The sequence below is a fragment of the Astatotilapia calliptera genome, chromosome 4 (assembly GCF_900246225.1).
Source record: "Astatotilapia calliptera chromosome 4, fAstCal1.2, whole genome shotgun sequence".
Lineage (NCBI taxonomy): Eukaryota > Metazoa > Chordata > Actinopteri > Cichliformes > Cichlidae > Astatotilapia > Astatotilapia calliptera.
The window spans coordinates 22974704-23000018 of record NC_039305.1 but is presented as its reverse complement, the minus strand read 5'-3'; the positions used below and the strand labels follow the sequence as shown (position 1 = coordinate 23000018).

The window sequence follows — 25315 nt, the reverse complement described above, 5'->3', positions numbered from 1 at the left end:
CACTTTTGACATCCCGGTGAGTCACACTGTGGAGAAGAAGGGGACCAGCACGGTAGCGATACGCACAACGGGGTATGAAAAGTCTTCTTTTACTGTTGTGCTTGGCTGCCATGCTAATGGACAGAAACTGCCGCCTATGGTGATTTTTAAGCGAAAGACTTTGCCTAAAGAGAAGTTTCCAGCAGAAATCATCATTAAGGCAAATGAAAAGGGCTGGATGGATGAGGAAATGATGAAAGACTGGCTGAGGGAGGTGTATGTAAGGAGACCAGGTGGTTTTTTCCACGCAGTTTCACTACGAGTGGAAGGCAGCGCCGGGCGAGTTACGCCACAATTTGCCAATGGATTGTAGATGCTTGGGCTAACATGTCTGCTGGCACTGTTGTTCGAGCTTTCGCAAAAGCCGGCATCGTTTCCGAGGAGCCGCACGGCACGGAAAGTGACTCTGACGGTGAAGACAGTGAACCTGGCATGTTTGATGGAGATTTAGCGCAGCTGTTCAATTCAGACACAGAGGATGAGGACTTCGATGGGTTTGATTGATGATAAAAATGTGAGTACCAAACTTTGTTTTGCTCCTGCTTTATTTTTAAATACGCACACTTGTATGCTTGTGTGTTGTTGATGATGACGATTATTGGTAATAAAAATGTGAGTAAGGTACCGAATTCAGGTTTGCTCCCGCTTTATTTTTAAATACGCATACGGTACTTGTATGCGCCCTATGGTCCAGTGCGCCTTATGTGTGTGTTAAATACAGTAATGGCACACATAACTGAGACTGCGCCTTTTAGCACAGTGCGCCTTATGGTCGTGAAAATACGGTATTAACAACAATATAAAATCATGCACACAATGAACTACTAATATAAAAAATGTCTTTTTTATTTATAAATGTTTATCATATAAGTATTCTTGTATTTATTCACAGCACACAAAATGTAAAAAAATAAATAAATTATAAGTACAAAAACCAACTATTTACAATTCAACTTTTTTCCTTTTAAATTTTCAGCTTTTTCCCTTTTAAACCAATTCAAAACAAAAGAACACAAAACACTACACAACACAATAAAATATCAATTAAAATATGCAAAACAAAAAGAAAAAATGAACAACCAGATCTTTAATTGACGGAAAGGTTGGCATTCAGGAATATCAAGTGCCTTAGCTTTGAGGAGCTGATCCGGTTTCTTCTGTCATTCATTATCTGTCCTGTTTTGGAGAAGATTCTCTCTGAGGGGACTTATGTTGCTACAATGCAAAGTCTCCGTGTCATCACCTGGGTAAGACGTGGATAAGTATAAGCCTTTGTCTCCCACCAGCTCAGTGGATCTGCACTTCTCTGGCAAAGGGGCTCATCAATGTAGGATCTCACTTCCAGTATTACATCTGCTGAGGGATTCCTTCTGGTAGTGTCTCTACTTGCTCGTTCTTCAAAGAACCTCCAAACAGCTTGTTCATCCTCTTCTCCCTCTTGGTTCCCTGGCAGTGGAGTTGGTTGGCTGGATCTTGCTGCTGCAGTTATTCTCTGAAGAGCTTCATCCACCGCTCTGTTGTCATTAAAGACCAGCTTCTTGGATCAAGAATGGTGGTTTCAGAGAGAACAGCATTATATTCCATTCTGTGGAATTTTCTGTCCATGGATGCACAGAGAGCATCCACCAACTCTTTCACTTTTCCAGTAGTTACTCTGGTTTGGTGTTCAGCTGTCACTCTCTGCAGACCCTTGCACAGGATTAACATTTTGGAGGCTGTGACATGGCTGAAAAAGAGTACATAACAAGTTTCAAAATTATGCTATATTTAAAATTCAGCAGTATATTATTATTATTTATGATCATGTCTAATCTACTTTTCATACCAGCAATGCAACCAGCAATGCAACTTACTACTACTACTACTACTAATACTAATAATAATAATAATAATACAATAACATTTGCACACTCACCTGTCTGCACTGTTCTCCACGGTGACCTGCTCAAATGGCTCCAAAACACTGCATGCCTCCTGTAGTACGTCCTAGGGCTGGGCGATATGACCCAAAATTCATATCTCGATATTTTTTAGCTGGATGGCGATATAAGATATATATCTCGATTTTTTTTTTTTAAGCCATAAGTTAAGAACAAAAAGAGAGTTCTTAGTCACACTGTGTCCCAGATGTCACACGGGCACTTTTATTTACATACAGCGTAGATGTACATGAAGAAATTACTCAAAAATAAATTATCAGCATTTATTAAATAATCATGGTCCATAAATAAAAGAAAACAATGTTGTTTTTGTGCATAACAAAAAGCTCACAATTGTGCAGTCAAAATGTAAACTAATAGACGCTGAGCGTAATAACAAAGAGACAGATTTCACAGCTGCACCACGTCTCTAAACAGGTGCCATTTGTGGTCCTTATACACACACAGTACGTATCACTCCGCGAGGCTCCTCCCCGGTAGCCGTAATCCTCCGACATCAAGCCGTGCAGCTTCGTAGCTTAGCAAAGTCATATTAAAACATTTTTTGACAGATTGCTGAGCGCTGTGTACCACATAAAATCGGTTCGCGGTCAGTAAGCACAACCAGAATTCATACATAAGGCGCACTGTCGAGTTTTGAGAAAATGAAAGGATTTTAGGCCGTGCAGCCCCTCCGGGCTGCATGTCGTTAGCGTGGTTAGCTCGCTAACACGTTGACGCCGTCCAGCCCCACGCACGGGGCCATCTGCGGTAACTCGCTAACAGAGATTTTCCGCTTTCATCTTGTCATTGCCTGCAGGTGAAGCTATGGGGGAGGCGAGGCCGAGTAACGTTGCGTAGAGACAAAAGTGGACGAAAGAGAGGCAAACCTGCGGCTCCACAAGTATAATTATAACGTAACATAGGCTATATCGATATAAACGATATTGCCACATCTTATATCTCGTGTGAAAATATATCGATATTTTTAAAAAACTCGATATATCGCCCAGCCCTAGTACGTCCCATTCCTCATGGCTCAGAGGGTCGACCGGTGCATTGATAACTGCCAGGGTAGAGATGACTGCATCCTTGGACTCCAGAATCCGTTTTAGCATATGAAAGGTTGAGTTCCACCTTGTGATACATTCTTGTTTGAGCTTTAGCTCAGGCATGCCCATGTGTTGTTGGGTAGATTTGAGCTTGTGTGTGGCTGTTGTGCTCCTGTGGAAAAATTCCACTATCGCCTCCACTTTGTCCACAGCTGGCTTCATCACCTTCAAAGCATCTCTTACAACCAGGTTAACTGTGTGTGCAAGACATGGGTGGTGAGTCCATTTCAGGATTTTAATTGCTTTTGTTATGTTAGCGGCATTGTCAGTAACACAGCAAACCACTTTGTTTTCCACATCCCACTCTTTTGCCACTTTGAGCAGCTCTTCTGCCAAGTTCTCAGATGTGTGTCTGTTGCTGAACTCAAAACAATCCAGAAGACAGGATACCATTTTATAATTTTCAATAAAGTGACATGTAACTAACAAGAAGGATGTGGTGGTTTGGGATGTCCAGCTGTCAGTTGTTAGACACACTGCTGTGGCTTTTTTAACCCTCTCTGGAAGTGATGCACGTTCTCTTTCATATATGCCTGGGATGATTTTTTTTTTTTTTTTTGGGAGAGAGCCTTCTTGCTTGGAATTACATACGTCGGATTCAGTGCATGTATAAAAGTCCTGAATCCCTTATCATCCACAACAGAAAATGGTTGGAAATCAAGTGCTATAATTTTTGCCAGTTCTTCATCAATTGTGTTCTGTCTTGCTGGGGTCTCTGACTTCTGCAAAAACTGTCTCATTGAACTCTGGCTTGGTTTAGGTGGTATACTGCATGACGCTTCAGTTACTGCAGCAGAAGAAGGAGCAGCAACAGTTGCAGTAGACACACTAGCACCTTCATTTATATCGCCCTCAACTGACTGTGGGTTTTTTTTCCCATTGCACTGATGGGTGGACAGTTCTCAGGTGCCTATGCATATTGTTTGTGGAGCCAGCTCTATATGAAATTATTTTCTTGCAGACTCTACACTCTGCCTTTGTACTGTCAATAAAATTGAAGTGGTTCCAGATTTTGCTTGTTTTCTTGGTTGCTTCACTCATTTTCTTTACTGTACCTTTCCAAATTGACGACGTTGTCTCTTGTTGTTGCTCTCTTTCTCTCTCTCCCTCCTGTCTGTTCGTGTTCTACTGCTACTGTGAGTGTAACTACCGCCCCTCCCCCCTCTGCTCAGCGCAAACACAAGGCTCACGTGGCGTGAAGCGAAAAAGGTTAGTGAGAGGGCAAGAGAAAGAATACAAACCCCCACGGCTCCCAATAAGGAGCCGGCTCCCGTCGTTCACTTCAAAGAGGCGGCTCTAAGAGCCATTTCGTTCGCGAACGACCCATCACTACTGCAAGGATCATTAACCTTGCAAATCGATCGTAAAGGTTGGTGCAGAGTCTTCCATGTATAAATTCGCCGTTAATAATTATATAATTCTAGGAATCATCTACTTTGCTTACACTGATTACGTTGGCACTTTGTTAGCGTTACAACTACCGTCATACCCCCGAGGTATCTAAACTTTAGTAAGGAATGCGTGTACTTTTGACACCTCTGGTTAGCATTTAGTGGTCCCTTTCAAACGTATTTGATTTTTGCTTGTTACTGAACAAATTCACTTCACTGCTTTTCACTATCTGACATCAATGCACATTGTTCCATTTACTGCATATTGCGCTTTACTCATGTCTCTCATTCCACCTGCATCAACATTGTAAAGTTTGTCACAAAGAGATTTATACATTTATAAATACTAATATTCTCTATTCCATTCTGTTCTGCTTTTTTATTGCCCAGATTTTAGTTAGCCTTTGTTAAATTGTCTGTTACATGTCAATAGATACATATGTCACAAATAAAAGTGTCTTGTAAATTATGTTTTTGTAAAGAATTTTCAATCTCTTACATGCTAACTGTAACGTGTTATTTTTGCTAAAACCTGAATTTAAATGTGTATATGGTGTTCATCTGTTTTTCTCTGTTTTAGATGCACATATCAATTTGGAATTCTGCCACCAAGCCAGAATTGCAGGAATGCACCACGTGTTGCAGAAGACTCTTTCACTGCCATCTGTGCCCCGCTTTCAGCCCTGTCAGGGCAAAGACCGAGGAGCATATAAATGGACACATTAAAAATGCTTTGCCTTTAAAGGTATGTTGGTATTAAATATAACTCATAGTTAAAGTTATAAATATGCACTTCTTTTCAGCACCTTTGCAGTCTCTTTGTTGACTTAAAAGTTGCTTTTCACATTGTACAGTTCAGTGGATTCATCAGCAAGAGAAAAAAGTGTTTTCATTGAATATTTTTTTCTTGACAGCTCTTGTGATCCATAGCATTTTGCTTTCATTATTGAGAATGGCTTGGATATTTTTGTTAATATGTACAATCTGATTGTTAGATAAACTGACAGCATTCTATACAACTACATTTAAATTACATGTTTTTTCTTTTTTTCTCTCTTACAGACAAAATGATATGCTGGTGCACTTTCACTGCCCTGTCTGTAACATGACAGTCATACAGCGTGGGGATATGGCAAGGCAATTATTGTCATGTCAGCATTCAGGACTGCTCCCCACTGAACTCTCTGTGGAGCCCCATCTCCCTCTCGATGTCTTCTCTCCAGCATCTAAACCATTTTCTGAATCTTTGGTAGAACATTCATGTGCTCTACCGTCTGTGCTAAATGAAACTGCGGCTTGTGGAAAGTCCATGAAAATGAAATGCTCTCACTGTGGTCTTAGTCTTCTTACAAAAAACTTCAAGGCTCACATGATGAGGAGGCATTCAAACAAGTCAATAGATGTTTGCCTGGCCTGTCATCTGCAGTGTTTTTGTGTAGAGGGACTTTTTCCTCTTTGTTTTTCAGTTTGCAGAGGACATGGAGCTCTTTTTAAATGTGCTGACGAGCAGAGACTACGGGTCAATGCGATGTTTGACACTTAATGGACAGATGAAGGCACTGGCTGTTTGTTTGTTTTTTATTTGTTGTTGTGGGGTTTTTTTTTTTGCAGTGTACAGAATTCCAAATCAAGCTTATTATAAGATGTTGTTCACTTGTTTTATGTCCATACTTATAGTAAAATATTTTTAGTGTAAATGTAACAGCATTGTTTATACTTGTAACTTCAAAATAAAAAGCTTACAGTTGCTATTAACATTAATGTATTATCCTGTAATCAATATTTTTAGACATTTTACAAATTAACCCTCTGGGCTCTATCCTGGCCATTTGTGGCCACTTCACTTCTTTCTTTTTGACTACTACACTGCAGTGGACCAAAAGAATGACACAGGTTTGATCTTAAGGATCTAATAGTTGTGTGTGTTTGTGCATGACATTTGCAATGCTAATATGTATTTGCAAGATAGACTGGAATATAATATGACGTATCAAATATTACACAGGCTGCAGTGAGTTTTTGTTGATACAGACTATTGAGCTTTGACGCTCCCAGTCAAACTTAACTTTGACCACATGCTAACACTGTTACTCTTCTATATATTTCATAGCAAGACACCATAGCCAAAATATTAACAAAATATATATTAAAAGATTCAAAGCTGCCACACGTTAGTAAATGTGTCCTAGACTTTATGCAGGTGCAGAAAGTACTGCTGCTGTTGTAAGTAAGCGTAACAGCTTCCAGATCACTGATATTTCTGGAAAGATGGCAAGAAGGGGGTTACTGCTCATTTCTACAATCTCCCAGATCTTGGAATACAATGCCTTTGGCCCATGAAAACCACTTCACAGGACTAAGAGTCCACTAAAACCTACAAATGAAGAGTGATCCTGGAAGAAATAGGGCGCACACTAGGGACCTCAACAATTGCAAGACAGCCTTGTCCCTGATGCTTATATGAAAAAAATAATAATAATTAGGAAGATTTATGAAACCATTAGGACTTTATCACCTTTTTATCTGAAACGGTACTGGACTTTCAGGGAAGCAGGTTTAGTGAAGTCGTTGTGGGGTCACATTCTGACCACACACACACACACACACACACACACACACACACTTCGATGTAAGGAACAAACACCCATCCATCCATTCGCTTCCGCTTATCCTCTTCAGGGTCGCGGGGGGCGCTGGAGCCTATCCCAGCTGTCATAGGGCGAAAGGCGAGGTACACCCTGGACAGGTCGCCAGTCTGTCGCAGGGCTAACACATAGGGACAGACAACCATTCACACTCACATTCACTCGCACATTCACACCTAGTGGCAATTTGAATTATCCAATTAACCTATCCCCACAAGCTGCATGTCTTTGGACGGTGGGAGGAAGCCGGAGTACCCGGAGAGAACCCACGCAAACACGGGGAGAACATGCAAACTCCACACAGAAAGACCCCGGCCTGATGGTGGAATTGAACTCAGGACCTTCTTGCTGTGCGGCAACAGTGCTACTGATATATAAATAAAGACCAGGGCAGTCTCAGAGCTGCGAGTCTCAGAGATCTCACTCTCAGTGTGAGTGCTCTGTGCTGCCCTTGCTAGCAAGAAAACCTGTGTGTTTCTCCTCTCTGATTCTCAACTGAAGAAGTGTTTAAGAATACATCTCTTACCACTCACACACAAAAAAAAAAAAAAAAAAAAAGCAATTTCACCCATTTTTTTTTTCTTCAGATTTTCAGTGTATTGCTGTATAGGTATATACACGGGGTTCTTTATGATTTTTTTCTTGATATTATTTTAATAAAATGCAACTCTGGAACTGCCGAGTGTTTCATGACTTATACAACATTTCTTTTTACTGTGCGCTAACAGTCTATTAAGACCAGGAGACTTGATAGGGCTATTTAAAGGTCGCAGAATTTACTTCAGAATATTTGCAAAATGTGCCACTCAAAGTGTTCCCCATGTCAGTGTGAGTAGGGGTGGGTTTTTATAATCGATTTATCGATTAAAATAGATTCTGGCTTGGATAATGTGATATCGATTCATTAAAATCCTGAATCGATTTTTTAAATATAAATTTATTTTGCCCGAAACGCCAGAATCTCAGGTTAAACCTCACAAAATTTCAAGAACCACCAAACAGCTAAAATAGTAAATGAGAGCAGAAAGGCAAAAAGGGGGTAAACACAAAGCACGGACCCGCCGAAACATCAGAATCAGTGAGATGTTGCCTTTCTTACCTGACGGCACGACACGGTCGGGGCTGAAAGCCGACAGCTCGCCGATTCTGATGTTTCGGCGGGTCCGCGCTTTGTGTTTACGCCCTTTTTGCGGTGATTCTAAAGCTGTTAGTTTTATCTCTCTCCAAACAATATTGACCGAACCAGCAGCAAAAGAAGATCCAAACTAAGCTTCACATAAACATCGTCATGGACTCCCTCTTACTTTTGCTGTTTTGCTTCCACCACACTTCATGCACAGCTCTCTCAGTATACGTGAACAGTTTCCCGTCTAATAATCGGTTTTCTGCATTATTCCCTTGCTTGTTACGCACAAGTCTACCGTTGTTTACAGCGCTGTCGGGCGCTTTTCTTTCCCTTTTACTTACTTCCGAAAAGAAAAAGTAATTTGTGCTGTTCAATAGGCTTCTGAACAAATGTAAACTTTTTAAAATTATGCAAAATGCAAAACGCTCAGCCGTGTCTCTAATAAAACCGCCGTAACTTCAGAGGTAATGTTCATGTTGATTAATGGTTTTCTTTCATTTTTGATGTACTGCAGAATATTTTTATGAAATCCCAGGCCAGAAAAATCACCTTCGTGTTTTATCTTCAGCTACTTTGACACAAATGCATCTGCTGTGATGCTTACACCTTTGATAAAGTCTTGTGAGTGTCAGCATCATTTTTATAGATACAAAAATATGTAAATGTACTGATCTGAATTATAACATTTCTGACTGTCTGAGGCAAAATTTCCCAGATTTAAATAGAATTGAAGCAGGACCTTGTGAATCCGAATCGATTCTAGAAATCAGTGACGATACCCAGCCCTAAGTGTGAGTAATGCTGGTCTCATGGCCCGTCTGTGTAAACTTCAAAGAAAAACAAACACAGTGGCTGCAGTGGACATTTTACTGTTTTTAATGCTCTCGCTTCATCTCATCTGTTATAACTTCTCTCCACCGCGGCTGGTTGACCAACAACAGTACAAGCAAGAGCGGCCCACACGCTGGTTGTACCACACACTTTCTGCGCTGCCTCCATCTGACAACAGAGCTCGCTCCAGGCAGACAGACGGTCAGTCCCTAGAGTGGAGTGGACAGCAAACTCTGCTCGACCATAAAACCAGCTTAAGACATCACTGATGTTTTAAAGCACAAGCTCAACCTTGACATCCATATTGGCCTTATACGGCTCCAGTAGGGGGCGTACTTCTTCAGCCAGGAACGTTTTCACCTGAAGAAGAGGAGCAGGAACAAGAAAACAAACTATCATCAAAGGGGGCAGCAGACACAGCTGCAGTAATAGGGGAGCTGCAGCTTGGCTGTAAACATTCATCTGTTGTCAGACTGAACAAAAATAAGGCTGTTCATGCTGTACCTGCTGTGGAGCACGCCCAATAAAGGTCTTGGGGTCCAGCAAAGCATCCAGCTGCCCTAGAATGGGTGCAAAGTAGGGGTCTCGCTGGATTCTGGCCAGCAGGTCATTGTCTCCACCTTCCTGTTTGACCACAGCTGCTGCCTCTTGGGAGAGAACACGGATTTTCTCGTGACACTCCTGAAGGAGACACAGGAAAAAGCAGAAACATTAAGGTGGAGCTGACTTTAACAGCCATGTTGTTGGGTCTCCATGTCAGGTCTGGTTATTGGTAATCAGCTTCTTCATTTAAATGGTCAAAACACTGGTTACTAGTCAGTAAGATGAGCTCACTTCAGTCATCTGTTTTTCTGGTTACCGCTGGCATTTTCTGCCCAGTAAACCATCTCTCCTGATCAAGCAAAAATGCATTCATCCAGTTATGTTCAAAACTTTTATTAATGTGTCCATTCTGACTCAGAGGAGAACTCCTCACAGGGTATTTTCTCCTACCTGTCTGTTGCCTCCTGCCTTCACTATCGCCATAATAATGTTCTCTGTGGCCATGAAGGGCAGCTCGTGGCGGATGTGTCTCTCGATGACTTTGGGGTAGACCACAAGACCCTCTGTGATGTTCTGCAGTGTGCTGAGGATGATGTCTGCTGTCAGGAAGGACTCGGGCAGGGAGATCCTCCTGCACAGGAGCAAGGCAGAGAAGAGAGGAAAGAAACCATCAGTAATCACAAGTAACAGCTTTTTACTCAACCACTGAATCCTGGGTAACAATGTGCAATGCATTGTAGGATGTGTAGTTCTTTAACCATTAACGCAATTATGTACATCGTCTTTTACTCTTGCTTTCTTTTCTTTTTTCCCTTTATGGCCACAATTCCTCTCTTAGCTGTTTGGCTTTGTTCAAGGCCTCAAACTCTCATGGATTTCCTGAAGTGTCAGTGGGAAAAATGAAGGAGAAATCCACTTTTAAAAACAGTCTCCTCACAAAAAAAACAAACAAAAAACAATAACGTAGCACACTGCGTGATGTGACAAAAGGCACATACCTTTGACGTTGCGTGACGAACTCTGTATTCCTCGTCCACACGTAAACCCAAAAAAAGTGTTAAAAAAAAAAAAAAAAAAAATCTGTTTTCGATGATTCCAAACACCGTTTACTTGTAGACGAAACAGCTGCGTTTTCAAAAATAACTGTATGAGTGCACGTAGCATAAAAGAGTTAGTAGTTTATTTCCTTACTACCTCTAATTTTTTACTTTTATTTGCTTAACTGTTTACTAAATGTTTGAGGTGTGAAATAAACTGCAATGGAGCAAAATATGGGTGTGTGTGGTTGGAGGATGAGTGCGTGCGGGGGAGGGGCACGCACATTTTTCTTGTAAAACAAAGGGGAGCCTAGCAAAAAAAAGTCTGGGAACCACTGCTTTAATAAACAGGCAGCCATAAAGTATGAAATATTCATATATTAACACATATTTGTCTGTTGTCTCAGTGGCTGATAGTGCCCCACAGACCTCAGTCTGAGCTTGAAGCCATTTATCATTTTTAAGTTGTTTAATGTGTAGGTGTTCACAATAAGCAGATTAAATGAAAGCCAGGGAACTTCAGTAGCACAAAAAAGTGGCCATTCTTTGTGCCCATTAGGGCTGCACGATAAATCGAAAATTTATTGTCATCGCGATATCAGCCTGCGCGATGGGCCCATCGCAAAAGACGGCGTAAACTGCGATAATTGGGTACCTTAAAATGTTTACACACGTGCTGTAAAGAATTTACCAATCAAAGAAATCCATTTACACATTTGACCAGTCGAATAGAGCCCTTCACGGCATTAACCAATCAAATGGATTAGAGGCCCGCCTCCTACGCAGGTCGGGCGCGAACAACGCTGCAGCAACGAGTCAGAGTTGTAATGGCTGAGAGCGAGACGCGTGACGAGAATGCTACTGAACTCGTGGCTAAAAAAAAAAAAAAAAAAAAAAAAAAAAAAAAAAAAAGTACCTCACTTATTTGGAGGTACTTTGGATTTGATAAAGACGACGTTCTCCAAACACAGGTACTCTGCAAAACTTGCCGAACACTCGTGGCAACCACCAGAGGAAACACGACTAATCTCCACCATCATCTTCAATATAACCACAGAGAACTGTTTGAAGAGTTCCAGAAAGATAGGGCTAGCCAAACAAAGGTTGCTAATGTTAAGACAAAGAGCGCAGCAGTCCAACAGCCGTCTCTGTATCAGAGTTTTTCAAGTGGAATTCCTTATGAGAAAACGTCGAAGCGGTACAAAGAAATAACAGAGGCCATTACACATTTTTTGGCTAAAGACATGATGCCTATAAATACAGTTAGCAGAGAGGGCTTCACCAGTCTGATACATAAAGTGGACCAGAGATACCGCATCCCCTCACGAAACTACTTTTCACATGTCGCCATTCCACAAATGTATGAAACATGCCGCAAGACCGTCATGTTTGAACTGAGCCAAGCTGAAAACTACGCAAGCACTACAGACCTATGGTCAAGTCGTACAACGGAACCATATATGAGTTTCACAGTGCACTTCCTCACCGAAGACTTTGAACTGAAAACACGGTGTCTAGAGACTGTGTATTTTCCAGACTCCCACACTAGTGAAAATATAGCCCATGTATTACGTGAGGTGTTAGCCAGCTGGGATCTTAAAGAAGATCGACAAGTGTGCATCACCACAGACAACGGTGCCAATGTTGTGAGAGCCACGGAGCTAAACAACTGGGTCAGACTTCAGTGTTTTGGACACAGGCTGCACCTTGCAATCGGTAAGTTTTATTCAAGGCAGATCTTTTTAGCAATGAAAATGTGCTATACATTATTATCAAATTGATATTGATAAGGATAATGTTACCTTTTTAGACAACTTTAGTTATAAATTTCAATTAGTTTTTTTTTTTAAAAAAAGGTTTTAAACATGACAGTTTTTTTGTTTCCTCTTATTTCTCCAGAAAATTCTATCAAAGATGATGCCCGCATTGCCCGAGCCATTGGACTTTGCAAAAAGTTAGTTGGACATTTTTGCCACAGCTGGAAAGCAAAGATGGCTCTGAAAAAAGCACAGCAGAAGCTCAACCTCCCAGAGCACACACTGATCACAGAATGCCCAACCAGGTGGGGTTCCAGGCAGAAGATGATTGAGAGAGTCCTGGAGCAGCAGCGGGCCATTTCTGATGTCATCTCAGCAGACAAGAAATCAAGACACTTGATTCCTACTTGGCAGGATCTTGAGGTACTGGAGTCTGTCAACCAGGCATTACACCCCCTGCAAGACTTTACAGATGCCCTGTCTGGTGAGAGCTACGTTAGTGTTTCATATGTAAAACCAGTCCTTCATCTGATGAAGACGTCGGTGCTTGCAGAGAAGGAAGAAGACAGTGATTTGACAAAATCAATTAAGAAGAAAATCCTCGAGTACCTGATTACTAAATATGAAAATCCAGCTACCCAGGAACTTATGGACATGGCGTGCTTCATGGATCCCAGATTTAAAGTCAGCTACACCAGCACTGATCGAGTCTCAGACATCAAGACCAGAGTGATGTCAGAAATGGAAGCAGTGGCACAGAAGGTATTCATGCATGCTTATATATAAAACCTTTCAATTCATATTTAGTCCAAAATGTTTACTTTTCTTATAATCTGCTTTCTGTTCCAGGAGAGAAGCTCCGCTGAACCAGAGGCCCAGACAGATGATCCACCCAGTCGTCCCCTGAAGAAGGCAAAAAAGTCCCTGGGCAGTTTCTTCAAGGCAGCTCCAATCCCTACCTCCTCTTTTATGCATCTCTCACAAGCTGTTGAAGCTGAGCTTAACAGCTACTTGCTATCCACGGCCATAGACAGTGAGGAAGACCCCTTGGCATGGTGGAAACTCCACAAAATGACATTCCCACAGCTAAGCAAGCTTGCAAGGAAGTATCTCTGCATACCTGCAAGTAGCTCACCTTCAGAGAGACTTTTTAGTACATCAGGAAACATAGTAACATGTCAGCGCACATGTTTAAAACCTTGGAGAGTAAACATGTTGGTTTTCCTTAACAAGAACTTGCCATAAAAAACATTCACTCAGGAAGGATGAATGCAAGATAGAGAAACCTTTTTTTTTTTTTCAAAAAATTACAAAAATACACTACCTACATTGTTCTTAATTGTTGATAATATTAGTCTTGGCCAGTACGACCACAAAGGTAGACAATTGTTCTTTGGTGTGTTCCCACAGCAGACAAGTTCTTACCTATAGTTTAATCTAGTAAAGTTTCCACTCCAGTTTTGACTTGCATCATAACTACTTGGTGAGTGGTAAAATGATGAACAACTGCATAGAGATAATTTGCAGTATAATTTAAGTTATGTTTATTTAAAACTAATTATAGAGACCGGGAAGGATGTCTTTCAGAATTCAAGCCTCAGAAATTTTTTTATGGGGGCAATGTTTCAATGTTTGACTGCACTTTGTTGTTACACTGCTAATACAGCAGCTTTCATTAAATAAAACTGTGCAGTAAAACAGAAATTATGTATTTGTTTTTTGTTTTGTTTTTGCTATTTATTTTATCGCAAGTCATATCGTTATCGCAGTATTGATCACAGTTATCGCACATCGCAGGTTTTCCTAATATCGTGCAGCCCTAGTGCCCATATGGATCAGTGCCTCTTATTACCATTATTTCCTTAAGCTGGCTAGTTAAGTATCAGGCTAATGTTTAAAGCTTTCACTTGAGTGAAGTAACTCACATTACTGCTACTGCCAAGTAATGTTAGCTAAGTTTACAGCATATTTCATAAATCACAATGCCATAACTACTGTAATACTTCACAGAGGAGAACGGCATCATACCAAATTCACAGCAGTGTAAGTGTGTCTGTGTTGGCTGACCTGTTGGCGCTGTCATCCAGTGTGCTCTCCGGCCACTGGACTGAGTCAGTCTGCAGGGGGTCGCCCACCAACGCAATCAGATGTCGGGCCAAGCCACAGCAGCGTTCTGCACGCATGGGGTTCCTCTTGTAGGGCATAGCACTGGAACCTGGAAGAGGAGCAGGCAAAGCTTTAGGCTGAGGCACAGTTTAACAGGTAAAAAGTGCTTTTGAATGAGCGAATGTACCAATCTGCTCCTTCTCAAAAGGTTCCTCGATCTCTTTTAGGTTGGCCAGCAGGCGGATGTCTGTGCAGATCTATAGCAGACGACAGTATAAAGTTTAGACTCAGTTACATCAGCTTTTTGAAAATCCTGAGCTCAAGACCCAAGTTTCTTTAACCACCACTAAATGGAGACATTTCCTCACCTTGTGCACAGAAGCTCCCAAACTAGCAAGCCTGGCGAGGCAGTGTATGTCCACTTCATGACTGTACGTCTGTCCAGTCACCAGGTAGGCTCTGGATAAGAATGGAACAAATGAGTTATAGCCTGTGTTTCAAACTGTTCCTGCTTGGACCATGTTATAAAAACATGTCAGTCAACATTGGAGACAGGAGTTTGATACTCACTTCTTAAAGCCAGCCATCTCTGTCACCATCTTGTCAAGCTCTTCCACCTGGGGGCACAAAAGGAAAACTGACATTAAAAAGTCATCACAATACGGTGCTGTGAGACTTCAGAAATCACCCACATGGTTCTTATGGTTGTTTATACCTTGTCATGGTCCCCTTGAAAGAGCTGCAGGAAGCTGGCCTGGGTGCCTGTGGTCCCCTTGACTCCACGGAAACAAAGATCATCGCGGGCTCGCTCCAGGTTCCTCACATCCATCACCAATTCCTGCAGCCACAGACACGCTCGCTTCCCCACTGTGGTCAACTGGGCAGGCCTGTACAGAGAGGAGGAGAGGGGCACAGTGGGTGTGTTTGACATCAAAGTTAGACAGCTCCATCAGTCTGATGAAGGCCTATGAAAACACTGCAGCTGCAGTCGGACTCACTGGAAGTGTGTAAAGCCGAGCGTGGGGAGGTCGGCGTATTCCTCTGCAAAGTTTGCCAGCCGGTCGATGACTCTGGCCAGCTGCAGGAAAAACAAGCCTTTAATGATCAAATCAGGGTGTCAAACTTATTTTACATCGTGGGCTACAAACAGCCAGCTTTGATCTTTAGCTCCCAGAAGCAGTGAAGATGCATAATAAATGTAACCAATATGTTGGATAGCCTGTCCTGTAATCTTTAAATATATTTTTTCATGAATTCAATTCAATGAAAATGTCCTGTTAGTTTTTTTTAAATGGACTCACTGTAAAAACAAAAAACTAGCCGACAAGCTTGTTTGATATTAATATATTCATTTGCACTGTTTTCATAGAATTTCTGGACAAACAGGTGAGTCTCACCTTAGACAAGAGGATGTTGAAGCCATCACGCAATGCAATGAGATCCTGAAGAACAGAAACGACAAACATGAGAAGCTTTAAAGAGTCAAAACTCATCACTGCTGGGTTTATTTATGCAATAGTCATACTTACAGTATTGTCTCCCACATAGCATGACATAGCTCCGAGGTGGATGATGGGAGCAGCTGTGGGGCAGCAGTGTGCAAAGGTGTGGACGTGCGCCATGACATCGTGCCTCAGCTTTCGCTCTTCTTCAAAGTCAATGTCCTCTGCATGGCTCTCCATCTCTGCAATCTGAGCATCAGTGATGGGCAGACCCAGAGCCTGAGGAGGAGAACATTGAACACAGAGACATGATGACAAACAGGAAGAGTTCCTACAAGCAACTCGTAAAGTTTAGAGCTGGCAAAACAAAAGTGCTTGTAGTTACAGAATGAATTCTGAACCATTTCCTGCAGGGTTTCATTTTCAGAGTTTACTTATAAGCTTTTTATGTGGAGCTTTTTGACTCTTGATAATACAGTTCTTTACTTTTAAGATATTTATCAACAGTTACAAATGCAAATACGTTTTTTATGTAAATACATGTTTTATTATAAATACACATATTTGCAGTATTGGCTCTTCTGTTGATGGAAAGGATGTTTGGGTAAAAGTCAGTGACTTGCATTGCTAAGCTGATAGCAAACAGCCTGCTGTTCATTAGTCAGTAGTCTGTCTATTAGCATCTCTTTTCTCCAGTTTTGATCATCATGTGCTGTCCTCATGAGGCGGCACAGGCGCTCAATATGCTGATTAGACTGGACTGTATTCTGTTGGGACACCGTAGTCACGTGATTCCTACAGCACTACAGAAAGGTTCCAGATAATCAAGTACCTCGCGCCAGTCAAAGGGGTCATAGGTCAGACTGGTCAAATAAAACCTCAGTAGAGAAGATACCACAAACACAACAGCATTTAGCCACAGTTACTGTTAATAATTTTCCCACTTGAAGAGCTTTTCGTTCACAGGAACATTCGCTGTCGAGAGAGCAGCAGCTGTTCAAATGATTCAGAACATGTACGCATGCGTGTCGAAGCTCACGTGACTCTGCGATAGAAAATACGAACTGCAGAGTTTCAGAGTTTCATAATAATGTTGACGGGTATTTTTGAAAACACATTTTTCGTTTTCAAAAAAATAATCCCGTCCACACGTAAACGCAAAAATGAAGGAAAACGCTGCTAGGAACATGCCAAAGCAACAGTTGGCGATAGAAATGTTGGCCAATCAGAAGTCTAGAAGCCTCGGTGGGAAATAGTAAACAAAGATGGGGCATAGAAGCAGAACCGAGTCCTATGTGTAGAGGGACAGTAACTGTGTGTGTATATGTAAGCATTTAGACACTGCAGAGAGTACAATTAACAGTAACAGGATTGTTGAAATTCATTTTCCCGAAACAATAACGTGGCGCACACCTTTGACGCTGCGTTCTGTCGGTTTTCCTCGTCCACACGCAAATAAAATCTCAGTTTTCAATGACCGAAAACGCCGTTTTCGTGTGGACAAAAGGTGCAAACGCATAGAAAAATCTCCGTTTTCAAAAACACCCGAGTACGTGTGGACACAGCCAAATGTTCATTTAAAATATGACCTATGACTTCCAGACAAAGACACTGATTACTGTACGGTAGCAGTCTGCTCAGTCAGCACCGGGTAGCATCCACACGACTCGTAAGACCTCCTTATAACTATGTTTAGAGCAGGAAACTTGATAAAGGTCGCGGATTTCTTTCATAAGCTTGTAGCAGCAGATCATTATATCAAACCTTCTCAGCTTTGGCGAGGAAAATCCACAGCTTCCTCCAGGTGATTAACTTCTTTTTCTCGCTGAAGTTGTAGCTCATTTCTTTGCTGGCGTATCTGGACACCAGAGGTGAGCGATACCTATTCATCTCTTCGGCTCCAGCCATGGTTGCTAGAAAAGTGAACACTGTGAGGCTACAGACCGGCGGGTAGCGACAGGATCTTAAGTAGTGATGTGCGGATCGATCCTGAAATAGCGATTCCTCCACATTTATACAGCCGTATTTCGCACATGACTATGAAATGCGGAAGAGAAAGTAGTTCCTTTGAGTGTAGACAATCCGAATGTTATAGTTTCTTTCCACTGTGTTCCTGCTAATGATAAACTACAAATTTACTGTAAATTACTAAAATATCAATATTTTAATGTGAGAATCGATTCTAGAACATAAATGATTGGTATCGGAGGAATCGATATTTCAGGATCGATCCGCACATCACTAGCGTGCACTCACAACAATGGTAAATCTAGTGTTAAGGGTAAGATCTCACATTTGTTTAAATTCAGATTTAACCCTGAAGCTTTTGAGAAAGTTTCAATAATCTGCAGAATTTTGGGGATTTTATTCAGGTTATTTAGAAAAATGGTTGTATCATCAGCTAACTGGCTGATGGAGAGCTCTTTACCCAGGATAGATATCTTACCAAACTCAGCATTTTTAATCAGTATGGAAAGCATTTCAGTTGCTGCAATAAACAGCAATGGCGAGATTGGACATGCTTGTTTTATTCCTTTGCAGATCCTAAATCTTTGTGAGGTGCCACGTGGAAGACACACTGAACTGTTAGTATCTCTATACAGCAATTTGATTACATTAATGAAGTTACTTCCAAAACCGAACAAATCAAGGGCTTGAAACATAAATTCATGCTCTATCATGTCGAAGGCTTTGTAAAAATCTAAAAATAGGACAAAACCTTGGTTTCAATTAGGTAGTTGTAGTCAATCAAGTCCAAAATAAGGCGGATATTATTATGGATTGAGCGGCCTTTTATAAATCCAGACTGAGTGTCAGAAATAATTTGAGTTATGCCTGATTTTAACCTGTTTGCAAAAATATGTGTTAGAAGTTTCTAATCATTATTTAATAGAGTAATTGGTCTTAAATTATCAAGAAGAGTCGGATCTTTCCCAGGTTTTGGTATGAGTGTAATTACACATTGTTTCATAGTGTGTGTGAGAGAACCATTTTCTAATATTTCTGTAAGCATTCCAAACACAAGGGTTCTAATATGAACCCAAAAATGTTTGTAAAAGTTACTGGTCAAACCATCACAACCTGGGCCTTTATCTTTGGGTAAAGCACTTAAGGCTTTATCTAACTCTTCAAAGGTAATTTTGCCCTCACAGGTCTTTTTAAAATTTTCATCAAATTTAGGAATCAGGTGTTTGATAGATTGAAAAACTGCCTCAGCCAATGGTCTAGAGCAGTGGTTCCCAAACTTTTTCTGCTGGGCCCCCCTTGTTTTACAAGAAAAATGTTCGCGCAACTGTTGGATGCTGTTTGTCCGTGATTTGAACCGGGGAAACAAATCGTGGCAGGATCAGCCTGATGTTATTTGTATCCCACTGTAACTTCACTGTATAAAGAGCTAACATCTCCAAAATGTCAGGAGTAGTTAGTCATTACAACAAGTGTTTGTGAACTAAAAATCAAGAATGTGGGATACTGTTTGTCCGTGATTTGAACAGCTGCTCCCGATGCTTGGAAAACCAATTCTGCAGGGGAGACCTGGCACTGGTTTGGTTTCACCTCGGCACTTGTGCAGGTGAAACCAAAGGGAAGATATGCTTCACCATATTTTCTAGTCTTTGGCTTAGAATGAAGTTGGTTTGGAAACATATTCAGCTATGCTTCATCTCCTGCTTTGCGTTTGTAGAGGCGCCTCGTGCTAGCAGTGTCCTAGCGTTTTTTGTTTTTTATTGCCCTTTTCATGCCGCGCCCCCCCTGCAATGGCTCTGCGCCCCCCCCTAGGGGGCGGGCCCCACACTTTGGGAAGGTCTGGTCTAGAGTATGAAGAGGAGTACAAATTACTGTAAAAGGTAAAGATTTCTTTAGATACTAATTGAGGGTGAGTGCATAGCCGACTATCAATTGATAGACTATTTTTGGCGTTTCTCTCTTGTCTTATCTTTTCTAATCTACAGAAATATGCTGTACTTTTTTCGCCATCCTCCATCCACTTGGCTCGGGATCTCAGATATGCTCCTTTAGCCTTTTTAGTATAAATATCATCTAAAGAAGACTGTAGAATACTTCTACGTTGTTTGTCATTATCATTAAAAAAGGGTTTCGAGCAGATGTGATTAAGTTCTCTGATAACTTCAGTTTCTTTTTGCTTGTTATGATGAGCTATTATTTTACTGTGTTTAATTGAGATTTGACGTACTTGAAACTTAAAGAATTCCCACTTTTCTGTGTAAGAACTTATGTTTTCATTAGTTGAAATAAGTTCTAGTTGTCAAAGTATTTCGTTACTAAAATTTTCATTGGTAAGCAGGGATGAGTTAAACTTCCAGTAACCTTTATTATGAGAGTTTTTAATTTGAGGAGTAACACTGAAATGTGTCACACAGTGGTCGGTTAAAGGCGCAGCTGAGACACCCACATCTACACTATTCTGCATTAAACTGTCTGAGATTAGCCAGAAATCGATACGCGATTTAGCCGAACCATCAGGCTTGAACCACGAAAAGGACGGAACAAGTGGGTTTGCTAATCTCCAAGGATCTATTAGGTTGAGATTTAGACAGAAGTTGTGTAAAAATGAATTTATATGATGGGAATGGAATTTAGAGGGTGATCTATCAAGCCATTCGTCATGAACCATATTGTAATCTCCACCTAATATAAGATTGTTTGTGGAGTATTTGTGAATAGTTCTTTTAGGTGACTGGTGATCTCAGTTAATAAAAGTTTGTTCTGAGCTACATTGTTGTAACCATAAACATTACATAAGATCAAAAAGCTATTATCCACTTTGAGTACACAAATTAGCCAATGGCCCAGACTGTCTTTCCTATGAGTTTCAATTTTATTACGAAAGTTTTTAAATAGTAAGGCTACCCCAGCTGATTTGTTCGTACCGTGACAAAAAATTATTCTTTCCCCACACTGACTAGACCAAAAATTTTCATCTGCCTCCACAGAGTGTGTTTCTTGTAGCAGTATACATTTACATTTTTACAGAACAAAAATATTGATCTTCTTTTAACACTGTCTCTTAAGCCCCTAGTATTTAAAGACATTGGAACTAAAGAATGACATTAAAAGGAAGTGAGAGCGCAAAATAAAAAGAGGTTGACTGCTGTTGTGGAAGTTTTCGATTAAATAAAGCCTGCAGACGAGCGGTGAGCGGTAGCTAACATTCTTTAATCAAAACACAAAGAAACAGACAACCAAGTTGGTGGAGAGCCTGCATGACCGTGGGGCAGACGGTCAGCAGTCTCCCTGAGCCTAGCATGGCTCTCAGTTAAATACCTTCTCCAGGAACAAAAGACAGTACACAGCTGTTTCACACCTTAAGGTTCACACTCTCTTGCTACCTACCAGAGTCCTTAAAGACACAAAAGATTCTTCCTGTGGAGTTGTCTGCTTCCCCCAACTTCCTTACTAGACCCCCACCATTTGTCTTACTGTATGAGTGTGAGACATGTTAAAATCCAGTGGCACCAAGGCATCATACAATAAAATAATGTGATTAATACATAAGTAAAAGAAATTCCTATACAATCCCACCCTTTGATTCTTAAATCAAAGAATCACATTAATACCAGAATTTCTTTCCTGACATTCTGTATATCACATCAACATTATTGTTCACTTAGAGGAGTTTCACACTGTGTATCCTCACTTCACTTTTCTCCCACCACCCTTTGTTCATCCTTAATCATCCCCACAATCTAAGCTCTCACATGCAAATGGAAACAACAATGACACAGAGGAAAGGTCTTCTCCAGAGTGTCAAAGTACTTTGCATGGCAAAGTGAGACAGCATTCGGTGGTCATTCCCAGTCATGGTCATGGCTCCTGGTGTCTGTGCCATTTACAGAGTCATAATTCCAACACTGATCTCCCTCTGTGCTGTCACCTTTGGAGCTTGGCATGCTCTCTCCATCCCTCGATTTCTGTTCCAACGCGGCTGTAGATTAGGAGCAGAGCAAGTCGTACACTCCTGTAGTCTTCCTCAACGTCAATGTAGAAACTCTTTCATTTTATTTTAAGATTTTGCTGTTCAAAATCTCCTCGTGACAATCTTTTGGAAGCCCAGTGGTGCAGCCCACTGTCGTTTGTCAGTTGTCCTGGAGATGGTCCCTGCTTCTCACTGGTCCTCTTGAAGCCTTCTCTCCCAGTCATGGTCTGCATTTGCACCCCAGTCTCTTCTTCCATATTCCTCATGTCACAGTCTCTGCAATTTAAAAATGAAAGCTCCCCGGAAAACCCTCTTTTACCATATGTTAACTTAACACAATTAGATATGCACAATAAAGTTGCGCATTGTCTCTTAAAAATTCCAGGACCTCTCCCCTGGGGTAGCTTCACTCCAGGCCCCGTCGTAAGAAGAAAACATTAGCCAGTGGTGTGTCCTGCTGTAGATCATGTGATTAGATCCCACGATTAACCCTTTGCTGTGGAAAAAGTGATGTAGATGTTAGCGCAGCGCATCTGTATGCACACTTTCTCACAGTGACATTTGCATTGTAAACAATACAAGTTCATGAATAAAACACTGCTGGTAAATTCACAGACACAGAAAGTGGCAATTAAAAGCTTCAGTCAGCACGGCCCAAAAGCCCATGCAACCTGTTGCTATCACCTTTCCGCTCCTGTAAAAAGAAACATACATGCATGCATACATCCACCCTTTTGTCACTCTGGGTGGAGGTGCAATCTTGCATACTGGTGTCAAGTCAGTCAAGCTTTTGTCAGTCCAGTCAGTCCCCATTTTTTTTTTTTTTTTTTTTGCTGACAGTAGAACCTCTCGTGACGCAATAAGTTTCTACTGCCAGCAGTGACGCCATTTCAAATTAAAAAAAAATTTAGACTGGATTACCTCGCTGAATCCTTTTTGACAGGGACTTGTTTTCTGATTGTCCCAAAAAAGTGGCTTTCTCCCGAGCCCATTTTAATTTTGGAGAAACTCACTTGCGATTCTTCAACAGGTTGTGTAGTGCTTTCGATTCCGATCTTGCAGGCCTGCTTGAAAAAGAGAAAATTGCCAAACAAAAAATCTCAGTGCACTGTTAAAAATCCAAAAATATGAAGGCCTCTTTTTAGAAGTTGTCTAAGCATACTCTCTTAGAATGATAGATCAAAACACAACTAATTCGCAGGTTCAACGTGGTACCAAAGGAAAATGCATCAGTAAATCTCCAAAACTTTCATCCACCAGTCACACTCCTCACACATCAGCAATATTCTATTAGATGATGAGTTTTTTGTTTTCCCCCATGCAACCAGATGTGTGCCATGATAAGACCTCCCCCACACATCAGAAACAGGAAACTCAATAATAGTCTCCACTCATCTGACCCTCCTGCATAGCTGGACTGGCCATTGGGCATACCGGGCATTTGCCCGGTGGGCCGATGGTGATTTTTTGTTTTTTTGGGCCGATGGGGTTTTTTTTTCATGTTTTTTCCGTAACGGTATAAACACTGAAAGGTGGTGGATTGGCCAGATGAAGGGAGATGTGTAAAAATAACTCAATTGTTTGGTGGTGGCTATTGCGGAGTTTCTACAGATTCAGTAACATTAGTAAGTGGTGGAGGCCAGCAGATGCAACACACTGGCAGGTGGATGACAGAAAGGCAGGAGGAGCAGAGACCCGAGGCGGTGAACTGAACTTCAGGTAAGAAGTTACGACCTGCAGTCTGTCTGGGTCAGATATAAACCAAGTTTAGGTGGAGTTTATTTTCGTTGTGCTGACTTTTTACAGTCAGTTACAATAACTCGTACTGCGTACTAGCTAGCACGACGGAGTTTCTATACTGCTGGGCGGGTGCTATGATATTACTGATGTTGAACTTGTTTTATCTTATTTATAAGGTTAGTTATTAGAGTTTCCAACCGTCCCGTAAAAAACGGAATCGTTTCGTATTCAGAGAAAATATTGCACGTTTCGTATTGAGGTGAAAAGGAACAGTTTGTCCCGTAATTCAGCTACAATGAAAAAGACACAAAGCTGGAGTTATTCTGTGTCTTTGCTGCACAGCTGCCTCTTCTTCTCTCAGTCTCTCGCCCTCCCTCTCCTGTTTCTACTTCAATCATGAAACTGATCAGTGATCAGCTGATCGGCTTTTCTCTCTTGTTTGTTTATCGCTCTGAATCTTACAACAAGAGTTTTCACCTGATGTAAAATGTATAGAAATCCATTATTGTACATAGTAATTTTTTTTAGGGTCCCATCATAATTTCTTCAGAAGTAGCTAAGTACTGTTTATGATGCCAGCATTTCCCCACATTTTCTAGATACTGTACCAGTACTGTGTGTAAAATGCCATCAAAAAGTCAATTAAGTTTTTCTTTCTCACCTGTCTTTCTGTCTCCTTTCACTTTTTAAAGGTTGCCATGTTAGAAAAAATATTTTGCCCTGCCATGCTGTTTATAGATGTGGCAAATGAATGGTTTATGAAAACATATCTAAATCTGTCATCAGTAGTTAGTAATTATCATGTCTCACCTCTAGTCTTCTCTGTCTTAATTTCAGGTTTTCACCATGTGTTCTACATAGTTCAGGAGGTTAACTCAAGCAGACTCAAGCAGACTACTTTCGGGTACTGTTTAGAATACCAGAATAGGGAGGATGGTGTAGGTTTAAGTTTATTAGATTGATACATATATACCAACAAGACAGTGTACATCACTGTGACAACAGCGTTTGCTTTCATTCAAAGGCTTTATGGTTTTTCCTATAATACCTGGTGGGCCGGTCTCTAGTCGAAATGCCCAGGCCGATTTTTTGTCCCAGTCCAGCCCTGAGTGTACAGCAGTGGTCCCCAACCTTTTTTGCAACACGGACCAGTTTAATGTCAGACAATATTTTCACGGACCGGCCTTTAAGGTGTTGCAGATAAATACAACAAAATAAAATGATACAAACAAAAACGGTGGTATTTTGTAAATACAATAATAAACACGAATTCGGCTGTGTACTTGTGTAACTGTATGAGCAGCGTCCTCCTGAAACGCGCCAACAACATTGAGAGTAACATCCTCCTCTCAGCTTCTTGATACTCTCTGGTCGCTATGGTAACGCGTAAATAGTTCTTTCAAAATAAAACACACGACCACAACACGGGAAAAGACCCAGGGAAACCAACTCAACGGACCGGTACTGTCCGTGGCCCTGTTGGGGACCGCTGCTGTACAGGAGACACTGTACTAGGTTGATTGACAATGGTCCACAGCAATCAACGCACAACACAATGTACTGTAAAAATAAATAAATAATTGAAACAGTCCGCGAAAGGTGAACCGCGTCATTGTGAGGGACCACTGTACAATAATTTCCAATAGTGGTGGTGAGTTTTGAGGTTGTCTTCAAACAAGTGCATTGTACTAG

At 41.2% G+C, this 25315-nt stretch overlaps 2 protein-coding genes and 1 long non-coding RNA gene across 4 annotated transcripts; 2 read left to right on the top strand and 1 right to left on the bottom strand.

The window, feature by feature from the left end:
- The first annotated feature begins 4360 nt into the window (after positions 1-4360).
- Positions 4361-5911, top strand: LOC113020053 (uncharacterized). The gene is made up of 3 exons (XR_003272147.1): positions 4361-4439; positions 5042-5206; positions 5524-5911. It is a non-coding gene; the product is annotated as an uncharacterized LOC113020053 (long non-coding RNA).
- A 3179-nt stretch (positions 5912-9090) lies between these two features.
- LOC113021103 (adenylosuccinate lyase-like) lies at positions 9091-17924 on the bottom strand. Of its 2 annotated transcripts, XM_026165551.1 has the most exons (12): positions 17713-17924; positions 16036-16227; positions 15904-15948; positions 15505-15584; positions 15222-15393; positions 15077-15123; positions 14875-14965; positions 14694-14763; positions 14468-14615; positions 10057-10237; positions 9568-9744; positions 9091-9423 (listed from the first exon to the last, which is right to left on the bottom strand). In XM_026165551.1, exons 1-12 carry the CDS (start codon positions 17854-17856, stop codon positions 9337-9339), a joined length of 1434 nt encoding a protein of 477 aa, XP_026021336.1. In that variant the 5' UTR covers positions 17857-17924; the 3' UTR covers positions 9091-9336. The 2 variants fall into 2 exon arrangements, with proteins under 2 accessions (XP_026021336.1, XP_026021337.1); XM_026165552.1 differs by lacking the exons at positions 9091-9423; positions 9568-9744 and adding an exon at positions 9782-9846 and having other exon boundaries at positions 17713-17923.
- LOC113021102 (zinc finger BED domain-containing protein 1-like) lies at positions 10860-14091 on the top strand. Its single transcript, XM_026165550.1, has 3 exons — positions 10860-12359; positions 12543-13162; positions 13250-14091. Exons 1-3 carry the CDS (start codon positions 11471-11473, stop codon positions 13643-13645), a joined length of 1905 nt encoding a protein of 634 aa, XP_026021335.1. The 5' UTR covers positions 10860-11470; the 3' UTR covers positions 13646-14091.
- Positions 17925-25315: the final 7391 nt, after the last annotated feature.

Coding starts and splice junctions, on each gene's coding strand:
- LOC113021102 (XM_026165550.1), top strand. CDS start 11,471: ATGGCTGAGAGCGAGACGCGTGACGAGAATGCTACTGAACTCGTGGCT. Junction 12,360..12,542: donor CAGGCTGCACCTTGCAATCG/GTAAGTTTTATT, acceptor TTATTTCTCCAG/AAAATTCTATCAAAGATGAT. Junction 13,163..13,249: donor TGGAAGCAGTGGCACAGAAG/GTATTCATGCAT, acceptor TTTCTGTTCCAG/GAGAGAAGCTCCGCTGAACC.
- LOC113021103 (XM_026165551.1), bottom strand. CDS start 17,856: ATGGCTGGAGCCGAAGAGATGAATAGGTATCGCTCACCTCTGGTGTCC. Junction 14,616..14,693: donor TTTTGAGAAGGAGCAGATTG/GTACATTCGCTC, acceptor CTCCTCTTCCAG/GTTCCAGTGCTATGCCCTAC. Junction 9,424..9,567: donor TTGGGCGTGCTCCACAGCAG/GTACAGCATGAA, acceptor CCTCTTCTTCAG/GTGAAAACGTTCCTGGCTGA.